At 43.7% G+C, this 19,311-nt stretch overlaps 1 protein-coding gene across 3 annotated transcripts in view; it reads right to left on the bottom strand.

Annotated features, from left to right (window-relative positions):
- Nucleotides 1–18,588, bottom strand: part of LOC144115631 (uncharacterized) — a 28,932-nt gene extending 10,344 nt beyond the window's left edge. For 2 of the 3 annotated variants that reach the window (XM_077650058.1, XM_077650057.1), the window contains exons 1-8: nt 18,229–18,588; nt 17,098–17,221; nt 13,866–13,933; nt 10,989–11,148; nt 6,891–7,018; nt 5,067–5,196; nt 2,922–3,078; nt 1,484–1,638 (exon numbers count right to left, since the gene is read on the bottom strand). In XM_077650058.1, the coding sequence (XP_077506184.1) occupies nt 2,946–3,078; nt 5,067–5,196; nt 6,891–7,018; nt 10,989–11,148; nt 13,866–13,933; nt 17,098–17,165 (687 nt within the window). In that variant the 5' untranslated portion in view covers nt 17,166–17,221; nt 18,229–18,588 and the 3' untranslated portion in view covers nt 1,484–1,638; nt 2,922–2,945. The remainder of the gene's footprint in view (nt 1–1,483; nt 1,639–2,921; nt 3,079–5,066; nt 5,197–6,890; nt 7,019–10,988; nt 11,149–13,865; nt 13,934–17,097; nt 17,222–18,228) is intronic. The other variant, XM_077650059.1, reaches the window with a different exon arrangement.
- Between the last annotated feature and the right edge of the window lie 723 nt (nt 18,589–19,311).

Genomic DNA, 19,311 nt, shown 5'->3' with positions numbered 1-19,311 from the left:
CGCCAACTTCCAACTGTTTATTCCTCAAGAAAACCACACAGATAAATAGTCTCAGGATACGCCCACTTTTTTTTTCACTCCATGTGCCTATCACAGCCATAACCTATCACCCTGCATTATCAGTTTTTGCACAGAAAATTGTACTCCGCCGCATACAAATTCACTGACGTGTCACTCACACACAAAGCCACCTTTTTCTTTATGTGAAACGCTTCCAATAAAAGCCTCGACTGTTTAATCTTGCTCCTGCCACGAATCTTCGCCTTTTCCAGTCGAGGTTCGCACTTGCACATATTAACATGGTTGACCAAGTTGGCATATTTATCTTTATTGTTTTCAACCTTTTTGCAATGTTCCCCAAGGCGTTTGTTGGTGCACCTCCCTGTTTGCCCTAAATATGACTTTCCACAGGTTTTCTTGAGGAATAAACAGTTCGAAGTTGGCGCCTGTCCGTTGTCTCCTTGTCTTTTCTTTGTGTGTGTTTTGTTTTACGTGCGCCAAGGTGGATTCTTTCCAAGTTTCAAAGACAGTTACTTTGTTAAAAAGCAACTGAAGAATGTAAATTAGACCACAATTGATTCCCTTTTTTCTTCACGCCCAGATCAGTAAGGGCTGGTGCAGTGTAAATAAATATTTTTACATGAAATATGTGTGCTTTGCGTAAATGAAACTTGTGATAAATGGAACACTTTTTGAATCCCCTTCAAGTTCCGTTTAAGAGGAGTCCACTGTAGGTACGAGATACGGATCCTTTATGCGAAGTGACGACAAATGTTTGCGTAGATAGACACAAACAACTGCCAAGAATTGTGCTCAGATACGCTTGCCCAGAAACGACCTTTAGGCTTGTGCATCTTAGCACTAAAGAAAATTTCTAGCACCGATACTGATGTCTTGTTCGCTCATTCTGACCAGCGCACTAAAGAAGTAGCTGAGGCGTTTCATATTATCAGAAAAAGTAATGGGTGCGTGAGTACGCCATCGGTTACATTATCGCTTCGAGAAGTCAATATGCTACTTAGTGGGTAGCGGTTCTGCAGATACACACACGCTTTTAAAGCGGTTTTTACCTTTTACTAGCACTAGGAGTCTTGTTGACATCGCACATGTGCGCTGTTTTTCCGTGTGTATATATATGACGTGCTTCTTCCTAATAAAAAAATCAGTTGTAAGATCAGTGCTGATTTGTGTGTCTCGTCTCTTGGTCCGTATGTGTTGGCACTTTTGAACCACCACTATGCAATTAAATAATAAATTATTTAGTGCTCGTACATGAAGAGAATGTCTAACGCATGGTTTGAAAGAAAAAAACGCACAAGCAAAAATTTGGTACCTATAGTCCTTTATATTTGGATGGCTACTCAGTAATTGATAACGGAAGGGCTGAAAACTACAACAGGCAGATTGAAAGTAGCTTTTTCCTACAATTAGATGGTGTGTTCACAAAGTGTCTATAACCTTCAGAAGATTCACATGTACTCACCAAAAATTGCGCTGTACAGCCGTAGGTTCTTATATGCTTCTTTTTCGCCCCGCCCCTTCAATGTGTACATAAGGGCCACAGGAGTCTTCACTAGTCTTAATAAACTTTGTAGCCTCATCAGCTAGCTCACTCCCAATGAGTGCTAGCTTTTTGATCTGAAATAGATTAAGCAGATTATACAAAGTGAACTATGCCATGAAAACCATACATTGAACCATTCATAAAACTCCCTCTTCGAGGAACCATGTGCAAGACAACAAAAAATCAGAAGGATGTAGAACAGGACAATTCAGAGGACTCAGAGACTTATGATCACACTGGTGTGACTCAGCTTAATGATAAGAAAATTCTCTGTTGTCTTCTAAATGCCCATCTTTGCATCATCATATTAACTTCCTTTTATGCACGACTCAATGGCATACACTTCCCAAACAATAAGATAAGGAGGAAAAAGTGAAACCATTACTTTAAGGCCACCTTGAGCCATGGCAAAATTGTAGTCTGGAGCTAAATGAGTGATGTAAGAACATAACCGTCAGCTGCCAAAATGAACAGCAAGGCTAATGCTTGTGCTAATTTCTTGTAGTAGGCTAGATATTATATACAGCAAATCCTCTTTCAAAAACATTTCTACAAAATGAAGCTTTCAGGTCTAAAAATCCAAATGCAACATGAGGCAATTTCGAAGTCCCAACTTAATCTGAAGTGGACTCATCATATGTAGAGGGCTCAAATTAACCTACAGCTGAACAAAACACTATGCATCAAAATTATATTGAAAGGAATCAATACGTTGCCAGTAGTTCATAGGCACAATTGAAAGAAATGCCATATACCCAGTTGAAAAAAAACACCAGCCCGTTTCTGGTGTTTACACCAAACTGGCTTTTTTAGATACGGGTTCTGGTGTGACCGTGTCTGGTGTTCCGACCAGACCAGCATTTTCAGACACGGGTCCTGATGCGGCGTAGTGTGGTGTGCTTTAGTGTGTTCTGGTCTGGTTTTCTGTGCTGTGACCCAGTTGTCTAATACCGGCTCTGGTGTGGTTTCGTTTGGTGTTTCCTGGTGTGGTCGATGTACCATTCGATTTGGTGTGGTTGGTATACCGTAGAATGTCTTGATTGAGATGCTGTGAGTTTGGACATACTATCGTGAGAAAAATTAAGAGATCCCAGCGAATGCACGCCAAATGGTCTAAAACAGCAAGCACTCCTGATGTCGAGTCAGGTGCACTAACATCCATCAATCTCGCTGCGCCGTCCTTGATGGCACGAGCATTTCATCAGATGGCACCTGCACGCAGTTAGGCATAGTATGGCACACACTCGCAGCGTCATAATTTTCCACATGATTGTACACTGGAACATGCACGTAACCACATCATTTCTGTTCTTGCCGAAGAGCAAGCACGTATCGTAAAGAAAGAAAAATTGCTCACATTTGCACAAAAGCGTCCTTAGCATCATTGGTAGACAAAATTGGCAGTATAGTCAAGATGGAGGCCCCTAGCATCATAGCGTGCATCTTTTCTGGCAAAGTCGAATAGGTTGAATTTCCCTGATAGCAGCTTGACTCCAGCTGTGTAGCCACAATGCCTGTAGAACAAGAGAACAAAATCACGAATTTGTGTGAAATACACTAGAATAATCACGGTGCAAAGACAACCAGCAAATACTGCTATTAAATTTTGCTCAGTGGGGCAAACATACAGTACACATTCAATACGACTCGCAATGCCTCTACAGTAAATCAACTGACTTCTGCTTTATAGTAAATCAATGCTACTCACATAAAGCAGCCCACATGCATTAATTTGCTTGAAGTCAGTATCTGGATGAGCAAGTATTTCACACTTTCATTCACACAGTACAACGATGAACATGGACAAGGGGGAAGACACCGAAAAACACTTTGAGGTTCCTCCTCCCTTGCCCCTGTTCATCATCATGCTGTGTGAATGAAAATGTAAATTATTGCATTGTGTTTTTCTTTTGTATTCTTAGCTAACTGCATATATTTACAATACAGTTGGGTACGCCTTCATCATAATCTTAATTCCTGTCATATTTTGGCATTGCAGCTGATATTGAGCATGACAGTCCTTCCAACACAGTCAGGCTTTCTGAGACACTCAACAGCACTATAGCATCTCCGGTAATTTGATTCATTACCAGGCTCAGAGATACTAATGCTTGGTAGCCTAGAGAAATAAATTGATGTGGAAATTCTGCTGGTGCAGAAAACAAAAATAAGAGAAATTAAGGAATTACAGCAATGATTACAAGATGCCCATAAAGATGGGCACAAAAAGGAGACAAGATGTAGTTCGACTAAAAAAAATATCTGATGCGAGTATATTTCAGGGTGAAAAAATCCATGTATTGAGACTTTATGCGCACAGGGTGCAGAACTGTAAAGCACTGCATGGCTGGCTGCATCTATTTAGAAGACCATTCCTCTTCATTTCTTCCAAAAAAGTGGCAGCAAATCATAAAAAGCCGACTGCTGAAATTTATATTCAGCAGAATGCCACATACAAAATGACAAGGGTGGAATGTTAATGATTCGAAAAGAAATCTTAATCAAGATGCGATGAGCTCTGGCACTGGAAAAACCCCAACAGAAGTGCAAAAAAAGCTGCCAGATTAATTTTCCTGCTGAATATATTAAAACCAAAGCTGCCTGAGCGCACATGAGTTTTGTTTAGGTATAGCTTGCTATACACATCCTGAGCCTCTGGTGCAGTTGACTGCAGATTACCTGCAGACACTTGCACACATACAAAACCCACACAATATTCTGCATACTGTGCATTGCCCACTATAGTGCCTAGCACGCCCTGCCTTCCAGTGAGATGCACTTCTTTTGGTGCATCCAAGCGTTAGGGTTCCAGTTATAAAAAATGTCCGAGTTGATTATGATTGAGTAAAACACGTTTTTGGGCAAGTTGGTAACATTCTTGATTCATATTGCAGCGAAGAAGCACACACACACAGAGAAGGAACACGCAAAAACACGGACGAACGCTGCACTCACAACGGTTTACTGCGAAAAGAATTCAAGCTTAAAATGGCTCACGCATCTGCGCACTACAGAAAGAAAACCACAACAAACACGTGCCACGAAATACCATCTTATCGTATTGCCGCGAAAAGGTTGAATTCCGAAGCGTACAAAAAAACGGATGCATCACTAATGCAGCAATCTACTTTTTTCCTTTATGTGAAAGGCCTCCAGGAGTTCACGTGCCGTTTTATACTTGCTTCTGCCTAGGATTTGAACACTATCGAAACGTGGCGAACATGTCACGCATGACTGGCAGTGCCTAACCAAGTGCACATTCTCTTTGTTCTTTAAATTCCTTTGGTGCTCCCCTAGCCGGTCGTTAATACATCGCCCCGTTTGACCGATGTACACTTTTCCACATGAAAGTGGCAGCTCGTATACCACCTCAGAAGCGCATTGCACATAGGGCGTAGTGTGCTTTTTTCCACACCCGCTTCTCCTTGTTTCGCTTCCGGAAATACGAGGGCACAACTTTGACAGCTTCACCGGCGCCGAAAAAACGAGCGGCACCCCATACCTGTTCGCTACCTTCTTCATGTTATGCGACACCTTGTGTAGGTAGGGGGCCACTTCCGGTCGCAGGTTCATGTTCCTTTCTTTCTTCTTGGAGTTCTCTGTGCGTGCCTTCACTTTTTTCAGGCAAGCTTCTGCAACAGAAGTCACGACCGACAAGGGGTAGCCCGCTGACAAAATTCTAGCCAATTGGTTCTGAAAGCTAGACTGCATCTCATGGACGCACGATTTCTCAAGCGCCGAATCCAGACACAAACTAACTATGCCTCTTTTTATGACCTTCGAATGAGTAGAGTCGTAAGGCAAGAGTTGCTTCTGAACACGAGGGGCGTACATCCAACAAGTATGACCTCTGCCCAACTTCACTCGAATATCTAGAAACTGAAGTTCGTCGTTATCCGGTGTCTCGAAAGTAAATGTTAGTCCCTTTCCATACTTCCTAAAAGCATCTAAAATCTTGTTAACAATAGCGCAGTAGTGTAAAGGGCTCTGCTTGTCCAGAAATATTAAAAAAACATCAACATATCGGTACACTTTGATGACCTCGTCCGAGTTAAAAACAGTGCTTAAAACCTGGTCAATGCTGGCTAAAAAAATGTCACTTAAAATGGGTGCAACGCAAGATCCAATGCAAATGCCTTTCGTCTGTAAATAGAGGTGATTGTTAAAAGCGATAAATGTACCTTTAAGGTAAAATTCTAAAAGTCGAAAAATTGTCAACAGACATGCCAGCCGAATTTTGGAAAGGGACAACACCACTCTTGTCAATGCATTGTCTCAAAGAAGCGAACAACTCTTGGTGAGGTATAGAATAAAACAGATCCTCTACATCGACAGAGAAAGCAAAGCCGACGTTGCGGTCGTTCTTGAGAAAATTAACTACATCTCCAGAATGTTTGACAAGGAACGGATCGTGAACAGTAAGTTGTTTTAGAGATTTTTGCAGAAACTGGCTAACATGTGACTGCCAAGAGCCTTTTTCACTTACAATAGTGCGGAAAGGGACCCCGGGTTTGTGCGTCTTAGCACTAAAGAAAACATTAAAAGCATTACCTTTAGACTTAGTGACTCGCGTACACAAAGTATCATTCCCAACATCCTTGCAGAAGTCGGCTATCTTTTGTTTTGCAGTAGTAGCACGACGCTTTATAAGGGTGAAATTCTTTTCAACCGCTTGAAGGGCTTTTTCATGGAAAAGGCCTTTCGGCAACACCACAAAGCCTCCTTCTTTGTCAGCTTGTAAAAGCGACAACTCATTATCAACAAAGTGTGTCACCACCCTCTGCAAGGAAGTTGTTAGGCTCCTATCCCTTGACACACCAGCTGTTTTTTGGAGGCAGTCAACACCTTTAAGCAAGCACCTCTCCTGTTGCTCCATATGCGCTTTCTTGGCAATGCGACGATTCAGGGCAGCCAGGTCTTGAATAGGTACCGTGGGAGGTAGTCCGTACTTAGGTCCTTTGCTGAGTAGCCTGTGTATATCCTTCGGCACGTCTACACCGCCCAACACCGTGAGGCTTGAGCTGGACGTTGAACGTGTCTGTGAGTCATGAGGCTTGAGGGCTTCATTTCTTGTCCTGTACTCCTCCGGTTTCCTGAGGGCCAGCCCAAGCCAGTACTTCCGCCACTGCTCGGTCAGCTGTCCCGTGAGGCGTTTGTAATGGCCTAGTTTGCATACCGCGAGCCACTTCGAATTCAGAGCATAACAACTTACGGATAACCAATCCTGGTAAAGTCGCACCTGACGCCAAAGCTCAGAACGTAAAATTTTGCAGGCGCATTTAACATGCCCCCACGAGGGTCTAACAAGGCCGAATAGGGCACTCACTTCTTCCGGTATCCCGCCTTTTCTGAGGCATACGGCGATGTATCTGGCACGGCACGTAGAGTGAACAATATTGGTGATGAGCAAATCGACGGAAGGAAAGTCTCTGTTTACACAGTAAGAAGGGCCCACTGCAGAAGAAATATACTTGAGTAAAACACGTTTTTGGGCAAGTTGGTAACATTCTTGATTCATACTTGATTCATATTGCAGCGAAGAAGCACACACACACAGAGAAGGAACACGCAAAAAACACGGACGAACGCTGAACTCACAACTGGTTTACTGCGAAAAGAATTCAAGCTTAAAATGGCTCACGCATCTGCGCACTACAGAAAGAAAACCACAACAAACACGTGCCACGAAATAACATCTTATCGTATTGCCGCGAAAAGGTTGAATTCCGAAGCGTACAAAAAAACGGATGCATCACTAATGCAGCAATCTACTTTTTCCTTTATGTGAAAGGCCTCCAGGAGTTCACGTGCCGTTTTATACTTGCTTCTGCCTAGGATTCGAACACTATCGAAACGTGGCGAACATGTCACGCATGACTGGCAGTGCCTAACCAAGTGCACATTCTCTTTGTTCTTTAAATTCCTTTGGTGCTCCCCTAGCCGGTCGTTAATACATCGCCCCGTTTGACCGATGTACACTTTTCCACATGAAAGTGGCAGCTCGTATACCACCTCAGAAGCGCATTGCACATAGGGCGTAGTGTGCTTTTTTCCACACCCGCTTCTCCTTGTTTCGCTTCCGGAAATACGAGGGCACAACTTTGACAGCTTCACCGGCGCCGAAAAAACGAGCGGCACCCCATACCTGTTCGCTACCTTCTTCATGTTATGCGACACCTTGTGTAGGTAGGGGGCCACTTCCGGTCGCAGGTTCATGTTCCTTTCTTTCTTCTTGGAGTTCTCTGTGCGTGCCTTCACTTTTTTCAGGCAAGCTTCTGCAACAGAAGTCACGACCGACAAGGGGTAGCCCGCTGACAAAATTCTAGCCAATTGGTTCTGAAAGCTAGACTGCATCTCATGGACGCACGATTTCTCAAGCGCCGAATCCAGACACAAACTAACTATCCCTCTTTTTATGACCTTCGAATGAGTAGAGTCGTAAGGCAAGAGTTGCTTCTGAACACGAGGGGCGTACATCCAACAAGTATGACCTCTGCCCAACTTCACTCGAATATCTAGAAACTGAAGTTCGTCGTTATCCGGTGTCTCGAAAGTAAATGTTAGTCCCTTTCCATACTTCCTAAAAGCATCTAAAATCTTGTTAACAATAGCGCAGTAGTGTAAAGGGCTCTGCTTGTCCAGAAATATTAAAAAAACATCAACATATCGGTACACTTTGATGACCTCGTCCGAGTTAAAAACAGTGCTTAAAACCTGGTCAATGCTGGCTAAAAAATGTCACTTAAAATGGGTGCAACGCAAGATTAAATGCAAATGCCTTTCGTCTGTAAATAGAGGTGATTGGTAAAAGCGATAAATGTACATTTAGGGTAAATTTCTAAAAGAGTAAAAAAAATTGTCCACAGACATGCCAGCCGAATTTTGGAAAGGGACAACACCACTCTTGTCAATGCATTGTCTCAAAGAAGCGAACAACTCTTGGTGAGGTATAGAATAAAACAGATCCTCTACATCGACAGAGAAAGCAAAGCCGACGTTGCGGTCGTTCTTGAGAAAATTAACTACATCTCCAGAATTTTTGACAAGGAAGGGATTGTGAACAGTAAGTTGTTTTAAAGATTTTTGCAGAAACTGGCTAACATGTAACTGCCAAGAACCTTTTTCACTTACAATAGTGCGGAAAGGGACCCCGGGTTTGTGCGTCTTAGCACTAAATAAAACATTCAAAGCATTACCTTTAGACTTAGTGACTCGCGTACACAAAGTATCATTCCCAACATCCTTGCAGAAGTCGGCTATCTTTTGTTTTGCAGTAGTAGCACGACGCTTTATAAGGGTGAAATTCTTTTCAACCGCTTGAAGGGCTTTTTCATGGAAAAGGCCTTTCGGCAACATCACAAAGCCTCCTTCTTTGTCAGCTTGTAAAAGCGACAACTCATTATCAACAAAGTGTGTCACCACCCTCTGCAAGGAAGTTGTTAGGCTCCTATCTCTATTTTTCGGCGCCGGTGAAGCTGTCAAAGTTGTGCCCTCGTATTTCCGGAAGCGAAACAAGGAGAAGCGGGTGTGGAAAAAAGCACACTACGCCCTATGTGCAATGCGCTTCTGAGGTGGTATACGAGCTGCCACTTTCATGTGGAAAAGTGCACATCCGTCAAACAGGGCGATGTATTAACGACCGGCTAGGGGAGCACCAAAGGAATTAAAAGAACAAAGAGAATGTGCACTTGGTTAGGCACTGCCAGTCATGCGTGACATGTTCGCCACGTTTCGATAGTGTTCGAATCCTAGGCAGAAGCAAGTGTAAAACGGCACGTGAACTCCTGGAGGCCTTTCACATAAAGGAAAAAGTAGATTGCTGCATTAGTGATGCATCCGTTTTTTTTTGTACGCTTCGGAATTCAACCTTTTCGCGGCAATACGATAAGATGTTATTTCGTGGCACGTGTTTGTTGTGGTTTTCTTTCTGTAGTGCGCAGATGCGTGAGCCATTTTAAGCTTGAATTCTTTTCGCAGTAAACCAGTTGTGAGTGCAGCGTTCGTCCGTGTTTTTTTCGTGTTCCTTCTCTGTGTGTGTGTGCTTCTTCGCTGGAATATGAATCAAGAGTTGATTATGAGTTAAGTGAATAAGCTTAACAAGTTGACTGGTTCTAAGCAGGCAGATCACTTGCAAGATCCGCTTCTCAAAGCAAGGCAGAAAACAATAATGGCTTCAGGACACTAGTGCAGGGCTCCAAATTAGTTTAGACCAAGTGGGGTTCGTTAAGCTTCGCTGACATTGTATGGCAGACCGGCGCCTTTTCCAAAGTAGCAATGTTTACTGCCACACATATACGTAACTCACTAGTCGCATGATTCCTCCCAACATGTATGCAACAAAATATTGCAATTGCTTCGAGCCATCTCTACAGGCCCCGCTGGGCCGTCCCTGCTAAGTGTGAAAAAAAGTGGCTAAGATATGCTTTGTCATATTCAATGCTACAAACTATTTTTGCAAAGCATGCAGCAAAGCTAGCGAAAGAGTGCTCAAGCACACCTATGCTTGAGTAAACAGTAGCCAAAATCTTTTTACATGTAAACTGAAGTAGCTGAAGTTAGAACGTGACTTGTAAAACTGCATGCATAACAGCTAGGCAAAAGAGCAGATAAGGTAAGGGCAGACAGGGGTTCATTATGGGCTACATGGTGGACTCTAACAATCACTTCCATCATGGCATCTGACAGTTAAACAATAGGCCAGCTAGCATTCAATTCAAGCTTATTTTCATGCAAAATGCTTTCAGTGATGGCTACAAGTTATAACATACAAATTTTCGTTGTTAAGTAGAGGCAACCAGAGGATTCATGGACGATTGCAAATGTGGCGGCACCCACGAATGCCTATACTGAATCAGTATCACTTAGGCCTCAGTAGCTAAAATCCGAGCTTCAGGGCAAATGACTGCCCTGTCCGTCTTCTGTTTCCATGGCATGAGAAGTACATATTCACTAAAATTTCATTATGAGTAATTTCACTGATTATGCACTGCCGCACTGAACATAGAGCCTAGGCTTTTAAGCTGCTTTTATCCTCACACGAGCTAACTGAACCCATCAATTAACCTCCTGTAAATAAACTTTCACATGAAGGCATCTACAATTATTTGATCACGTCTTGTATGTCTGGCATTATCCTTTGTTTGGCGCTTTCATATTATAAACCACTAACAAACCTGAGTCGTAATTCTCGCATACGCTGATGGAGTGAGTATATGCCCCTGAGATAAATCCAGCTACAGCTAGCAATTACCTCTCAGTGCATCCATTTTTCACACTCCAGCGCACAAAAATACACGAACGAAGAGGATAGACACCACGGACACCGGACATATTTTTTGTGTGCTGGAATGATGTCTCATAATTCTTCCCAGAACCGACTATCCCAGCCCTCTATGCTTAGCCTTGTGGAGAACCTTTTCCTTGCCTTCCGTTGTCACCTCCTGAGCAGTTGCCACTGGAACTGCATAGTACAACTGCTTCTGTTGACCAGATGGGAATGGCAGTTCTCTTGTGAAATACTGCATCTATTGGGATTCTCTTCACGGTGTCATACATTGCCTTCTCTACCTTGAATGCAGATACACCTAAAGGAAAAAGAACACGCGTATAAAAATTTTTAGCCATATTTGCAGCCAGGAATATAATAATTGTATTTGTACGCTTCACAGCAACAACAGCAGTATGCTTTAACGCCTGTTGAAACAAGAAAGTAGAAACCATTTCGTTTATTACCAACACAAGACTTGCACCTTGATGTTGATGGTGTCATGCAATAGTGGTGAGTTCTGATAGGAGTGTGAAGTACAAAAGGCAACTGCTTGCTTCGAATTTTAGAACATGCAACTTTAACTGCACAATTATTGAAAAGAAATTGACTTCATCCTTGAAAATCGCAGATTAGTATGTGTGGTAGCAAATACTGAAAATAAAAATAGCAGGAGCACTGCCAGTGTTTAAATCAACACGCAGTGACTGGTTTGGTTAATATGGGTTTAACGTCCCAAAGCGACTCAGGCTATGAGAGACACCGTAATGAAGGGCTCCAGAAGTATCGACCACCTGGGGTTCTTTAGAGTGCTCTGACACCGCACAGTACACAGGCCTCAAGAATTTCGCCTTCATCGAAATTTGACCGCCGCGGCCGGGATTGAATTCGCGTCTTTAGGGCCAGCAGCCGAGTGCCATAACCACTCAGCCACCGCGGTGGCTTCGCAGTGACTGCTAAGAGCAATTTTCTAATTGCAGTTCTTGCCCTTGCCCTTGTCAAGCAAGGCACTAATGCCGGTTGACCTGCAGTAAATCTAATGTGTCCTCAATATGCTGCCTAGTTAGCAATGTTCTTGTAGTCAAAATTGAACGAAACATTACTTATTTTTTCAGCTAGAAGCGCATGAACTATTGAGTCCAAGGCAAACAACTTAGTGCCTTAGAATAGTGTTAAACGAGGGGCCCACACGCAGACACTTGACTTGCCACTGTTTCCTTATACAAAGTAATAAAGGAGTGCATGGCCTGTGGTGTTCATGCTAAGAAATACAAAATATAAATAGAAACAAAACTGAAGTGCAAAGAAAAATTAGAGACAAGTTCTGTCATTACACCTTATGTGACACTAGAGAGTACATATTCATAAAGAAGTAGTAAAATGGTCATTTTTAAATTTTGCACAATTATCAAATTGTCATGAGCACAGTCAGTATGCCTTTTCTTAACTCAAAAGGTTTCCAGCGGCTCCAGCGCACTTCAGTTTCTTTTTAGTACAGTGCCTTTAAAAGACAGAAATTGGTCAAAGGCCACAAAATGGTAATAACTTGTATCACCATTTTCATATCTATGCTTCATTACTTTTTAACACAACCTCCAATATGACCCACATCATTTGCTGCAGGAGCAGGATTCCAGTGTGCACCACTCACATACAATGAAGGACCTGGCTGCCTTTTCCAAGCGTTATACTAATTTTCACAATGAAAGTGCCATTGAGCGAGTTTGACTGCAAGCAAAAACAAGATTTGATCCCAATAGCATAAGGAAATTTTAAAGTGGTCCGTAACATTATGCTTGTAACAAGACAACTTCAGGTGTCAATACTCATCAAAGTTGCCATCAGATCTCAGCTTTGGTGTGCTCATAAAGGGAAGGTGGGATGCTTAGTTATAATGACCAATTGTCACGGCTGGTACATTGTGCTACCTACTTCAATGATGAAGGATGTGACAAACTATCCCCCAAAATTTGACATCTGGCATAAAGGCTGAAAAGCAAAAGAAAATGAAGGACCACTAAGACCTGAAATTATTTCCTATTTGAACAGTTATGCACATCATAAAGAAAGCTGACAAACGGCACGAAGTTATACTGGTATTTTGGTCTCAGATGCTCGCTCATTTGAGCCTCAGTATCCTAACTAAAGCAATAAAAAAGACATGACTGTTGAAGGCATCATAAGCTCCTGTAAAGCTCATCAGCAGTGAGAAAAACAAATTCTAACCTTCATAATACCATAAAAGCCAACCAATGAGGCCACTGTGTCAGTCACCAACTAAGAGACAATGTACAAGTTATACACTGTAAATGCACAAACTGTACATGAGAGCAAAGCATGCCCTGCACTTGTGAAACAAATTTGTGTCAATGTAAGATTCTTGGCAACAGTAGGCATCACCAATAATGGCATGTGCTAAAAAGGAAGAGGGCACCTTAATAATGTTGTACAATTTAGAATTCAGCCTTTCAGTGAACTATATTTTGTCTTGTACCATGAGCACCGTCAGAGGAGAAGGCAAAAATGAAAGGAAAGCTGCCAGCTGAAACACTGAACAGAAGTGGTGCACAAACAAAAAAGAAGGGATGCACTATGCGATTACAGAACACAAAATAACACAGGAAAACAGGGCCCAGCCAATGAATGAAAAGAGAACAACAAGAAGAAGATAAGCAGTACTGATCACTGCTACCTCTGCTAATTGAGAACAGTGAAATAGACAACACCTAAAAAACAAGTTTCAAGGGCTATAAAAACGTAACTTTGGTCACATATTTTTTTTTAAACGCTGCATCAGACAATAGAATACATGAATCCCCAAATGGTATTTGCCTATCATTAAATAATTTATAATTCCATTTCCTTCTCTGATGTTGTTTAGGCTTGATCAGCCGAATGATGAAAAAGGCATGAAAAAAGGCATGAAAAAGGCTACAATATAAATGTTGATGTGCAGTGTTAATTCACTACAACACCTAAAACAGCCTGTTTCAAAAGCTGGAATGACAGCAAATGCCATAGTAGCAGTTATATTACCAGTTTTTTTGCTTTTGCCATGACCTGAAAACCAACTACACGTCGCAGCCATCGTTCGGTTGATATTACTGAAACCACAAGGAGAAAGACAATTATAAATTATTTACCAGTCATAGAGCAAATATCACGGGGTGGTTCATGTACAGGTGCGGACAGAAGTAAACAGAGCGTGCCGCACAAGAACTGCGTTTCAGCGCCGCCTAGCCAAACCAGACGAGAGCTGGAAATCGCCACGCGCATGTGCAGGCCCGCTTCCGGCGCGACCCTCTCAATGCTCCGCTTGCCTCGCATTCGTCCGGCGTCTGTGTCGTGCTGATGATGATCATGATTGTATGGTCGTGCTCTGTGTAGCTAGCGAACAGTTCGGAAAACAAAGACCGCTGTCTTGATAAGGCAAATTGCGCGGGGACGGCTCTACCATTAAGCCGCTTCGTTTGAGACAGCTGGAGGCGTGTTTGCGCCGCAAAAAACCCGCATGTTTCGAACTTTTGCAGCCGCTGGGACTCTTCTGCGTCTCATTCTCAAGCAAACGCGCTCGAAAAACTCGGCATACTGCCTCAGTTTTGTGTTAATTTTCTACAGTGATCACTGATGATTCGCCTTGTTCCTACCAGGCGCTGACGCAGCACTAGTGCATGCACCCTGCCTGTCTCCCCCGAAACAAACTGCCCTATACTGGATCCTGCTCTTATCACCACTGAGACAGTGCGCTGCGTATCGCGCTGTCATGTGCGGAGCAGAGCTCATGGTAATCACTTTGCATGCACCTTTGGATCTTAGGATGACGACAAGCACCCGCTGTCTCACCCACATGAATGCCGCGGCAGCAGTGCGTCACTGTTGCGTGCTCCGCGTGCGAAATTCGGCATATAAGTATCCTTGATCGCCCACTAATCAGAGTATAAGCCACGACAGAACCCAGCAATTGATCCAAACTCTTCTGTGCGAGCTGTATTACTTCACAGCTACCGGTTACATATAGACATTGGTTTGAGAATATAGGTGTGGAAACCCAACAGCTGCATCCAGCACATTTGGAAGCAGTCACTATCCTTGAGACGCTGGATCGTGCTGCAAAAAGCGCCAAGAGCGGTGGTTTCATCTCCTTTTAAGCTGACCTCCTAGGCGAGGTTCCAATGCAGGAGCACTGTGGTGCAGTACAGACACACAGGCCGCATGCCTTGCCGCTCCGTCGGTTCCTCGCAGGAGCAAGCCGAAAATGAACGGTAACTGTATAAAAGATCCCGAAACTGCGGTGGTGGATCGAGTGCTTTTGAGTTTATTTGGTCTATAGCGAGATGGAAATGAATCCCAGAAGCCACTAAAGTTCGAAGGACGCGCGCTATTTGCAATGGAAACGCGCCACAGCTGTCACAGATGAAACGTCATAATGATAGCGTCGCCCTCGCGGGATTTTTGGCATCAAGGCAGCGGTCTGTGCGCTCCGAAATGCCCGCTCGCTACTAATGGCGCAACCATCCGATCATAACCATCATCAGCGTGACCCTGACTACGGCCGAATGCGAGGCGAGCGGAGCAAAGAGGGTTGCGCTGGTAGGGGGCCTGCATATGCGTGTCGCGATTTTGAGCTTACGTGTGGTTTTGCTAGGCGGTGCTGAAAAGCAGTTCTTTCTTGTGCGGCGCGCTTCGTTTACTTCTGTCCGCGCCTGCACATTAATGTCTAAGGCATTTGAAAAAAGACGCAAGCAAACATCTGGTGTCCATAGTATATGCAGTTTCTTTCAAGCTTTGTTGAACTATGATATCAGGTAGCATGCCGAAAGGCTGAGTCAAACAGGTCACTACAAGCTCCTAATTTCCTGTAAGTGTAACAGAGCAAGTATATTCACTGAACTTGCCCAGTGTCATACCAAGCAAGTGAAATGGCAAAAAAAATCAGAACTGACCAAGATAATCACAGAGGTAACAATTTATGGTGAACATTCACCTTTTTTTATTTAGCACTTTTAGCTTTTTCGTGCACAGGCTATAATTCAACAGACCTTGAAGTAGTTTGCAGTAGACAGTGCTTATTTTCCACTCGGATCTAGAGGCAGGAAAAATATTGCAACTACAGTGAAAAGTTCATTTACAGTACCTCTTGCTGGACTAGTTGGTGTAACATTGTGTAACAAAAATAAAAACAGCGCTAATTTTTACATAAACAACACAGAAAGAACAGACAGTACGGGTGCTGTCCAGTGTGTTCTTTCTGTGTGGTTTGTGCAAAAATTAGCGCTGTTTTTACTTTCGTTATACAGTGACAGGCCACAGAAGAGAAGCTGTTAAGCTTCAAGTTCAATTAATGTTTCTCATCTTTGAGGAGCATTTATAGCTGCACTATATAACACCATTCATATTCTTTTCATCAAGTGAAATAAGACGTATTTGCTGGACCAGTCTCTGAGGAGTGCCATGTGACACCGGCATTACTGCAGAAGCTTGACATGGTTATCCTTCTACTATGATTGTCTATGAGGAGTGCCATGGGAGATGGATACTGGAGGAAAAAAGAATAAAAGCATTGTTCTCATGCTGTAATATCACCTTAGAATGCTGCCCTGTAGCCCATTACTTCATATTGGCATTTTTAAAGCCTGGCTGCATTGAAGGGGGTCTCCAGTGACTCGAGAACGGGTGGGGAGGGAACTAGAGAGGGAGAGAGAGAGAAAGCGGCTGAGCTGAGGCTATGCCATTGTGCTCGTTGTTGCTGTGTAGCCTTGGAGCTGAGCGGCCAGCTCTGGACTCAATCGTGGTATGAGGGTGCGGGTTTCCCTTTTTCTTCCACCCTGTGTGTTGTGCTGTCAACGTTGCATTTTTTGCGTCTCGGCTATAAGAAAACGTGTTAATGATTCTTGCTAAAAATCACCACGAAGTTTTAGAAATGACAGGAGAAATGTTCCAACCACCACTAACAAGAAAAAGAAAATTGGTTGCTTGCTTCGAATTCATACGCTCCTTACATTCTAGTACAGGGAGTCTCAGATTCCCGCTAGTTTTGTAAGGGTTCCGAGGCCAGCCGAGACCCCCCCTGTATATAAGCACTGCTTCTTTCTGAGCATGAAACTGGCACTATCTGATGATGACCTATTGAGAAGAGACACGCACGTTATTTTGAATAGGGGAATGGCAATACATGCCATCAACGTTCTGGTCCAAAGCAGACATTGCAACACACTGATCTCAATGCAGAGGTGAAAAAAAAACAGATCTGAGAAAACTCGACACATACTTGTGCTCTGCAATGTATGCTGAACAGGCACAGACAAGAACAGCCCCAAATCTCGACAGTGGAGACATCTTCTCCGATGAAGCTCTTTTCAGACCTCTTCACTACTGAAGAAAAGGCACTTCACCTGCATAACATAATTTCCAGCTGTGTATTTGACACCCACAATGCCTGCACTTCCTGATAATTATTTGTATTGCTTGCATTTCACACAACCACAAGAAAATGTTTAAACAGCCAAACTTCAAATACATAACGCCACTTGCTCACACTAGTTTTTATGATCAGCTCCGTACTACTTAGGTTATTCAAAACAACTTAATTTGAAAGGGTTACAAAGCGCTCTTTTTCTATGGCTACTTCTTCGGCATCATTTAGCAATGACTTTTATTCACGGCCGCCAGCAACTAAAAGAACTTTACAGCTGCAGGCAACGGTACCAATGTTACAAAAGTGATCGAGCAGGCGGTATCGCAGTGACGCGTCGCTTCAATTCACTCAGTCGCTTGCATGCCTTGACGCGTCACACCCCTCCCACTCTGAGCTTGACAGCTGGTGTAATCGGCTCGTAGAGGTGTGTTCTAACCTTAAGACGCCGCATCAGATTACTATAAAGACGCACGTACGCGTAGCGAATAACAGAACGCTAAACAGACCGAGCGGCGCACGCTATCGGCAGTTCGCAACGGGCCGATACTGGCGTCAAAAACACGAGTGCAGGCAGTGCACGATCACGCCCCACGTCGAATAATGAACAGGAAGTCGGGCAACCACCTTAACGAAAGCCCAAAACATAGTCACGCGCCTTGCTGGGCGGTATACAATTGCCACATTTACATTTAGGACTCCTACGCGCGCCTGCCATTCAGCAAACGCATCTATGCATACACTTTGGCGCTCGCGTCGACACGCATACACTGTGAACACTGACGGACCAGCAGTTTGATGATTCGATGTAGAATGCACTATGCTGCCGCGGAAACAACCAGTGACTCACGCGCAATGCCGAAGGGAAACGAACAGGATAGAGCTGACAGAGCCTCGTCCCTTCCGCTCCTTCTCGCCTTTGCGCGCGCTCGTTTATATTTGCGGTCGCAAATTGCACGCACTCTTGCGATACACTATGGGTCTCACCTGGAAACGAAGACTCCACGCATTCCAGTAACCGCTTTCTTCTCTTGCTTTGCGGCTGCTATGGTTGAAGTCGAACGTGTTGTGGAAACGAAGACTCGACGCATTCCAGTAACCGCTTTCTTCTCTTGCTTCGCGGTTGCTACGGTTGAAGCCGAACGTGTTGTCAATATGAAATGGCTCCATGCTTCTCGGCGTGCTCACTTTTCACAAAGTACGCGAACGGCTGCATTGCTGACACGCGGCGCAAGCTACTATAAGCAAAAAATCCAAACGGAAGTTTGAAGGAACGATTTTGAAATCAGACACAAACGGCACACGAACAGCAGCAGCACGGAGCACGGCACGGCGCGGCGTAAGGCCTAGCCGGATATCACTCCGGAATGCACCGAGGGAGAGGAGGGGAGGAGGGTGTGCTGCGTCCTGCCACGTGACCTGGCAGCAGCGCGCTGGATTTGTACGGCGTTGGGAAGCACGCTAGGCGCTGGCGCGTGGCTATTAGCGTGGCTATTAGCGTCATTGTAAATATATACTGCAAACTGTTACAAAATTGCAGCTAGACTAAGGCGCTCCGCGCCTCCGTGCATCATTGCCGTGCAGTTTTCATGTCAAAAGCAGGCGACAATGTTTCAGCTCCTTGCAGAACAACTTTACAAATTGTTTTCTTAGCTTTTCTCCTTTCTTTCTGGTTTTTTGCCGACCGGATTAACGAGCTTTCACTGCATATTTTTTAGCACAGCACTAAGTTTCTCGTAAACCACATTTCGCCTTATGCTACAAAGATATGATCTGCAGAACAAGTCTGCTTTACTCAACATAAAAAAAGGTTAATCTTAAAGGTGTTATTGTAGATTTTACCAAAATGTGTATTACTGCAAAATCTCATTAAATCGAACACCAAGGGACCATAAAAAGTTCAAATTATCAAATGAACTCCAACAAAATTGAGAAAAACCATTTGTACCAGAGTATAGGTCGGAAGAGGGCACCGCCTCAGTTATTGCTGGCAGCCGGAATTCGTCTACCTCTATGATTTGCCAATTTGAAGTGCATAAAACTTAAATTACATGCTTAATTGCATATTCT

This window comes from Amblyomma americanum, chromosome 1 (genome assembly GCF_052857255.1).
Source record: "Amblyomma americanum isolate KBUSLIRL-KWMA chromosome 1, ASM5285725v1, whole genome shotgun sequence".
Lineage (NCBI taxonomy): Eukaryota > Metazoa > Arthropoda > Arachnida > Ixodida > Ixodidae > Amblyomma > Amblyomma americanum.
The sequence above is the reverse complement of the archived record's forward strand: the minus strand, read 5'-3'. Positions and strand labels throughout refer to the sequence as shown.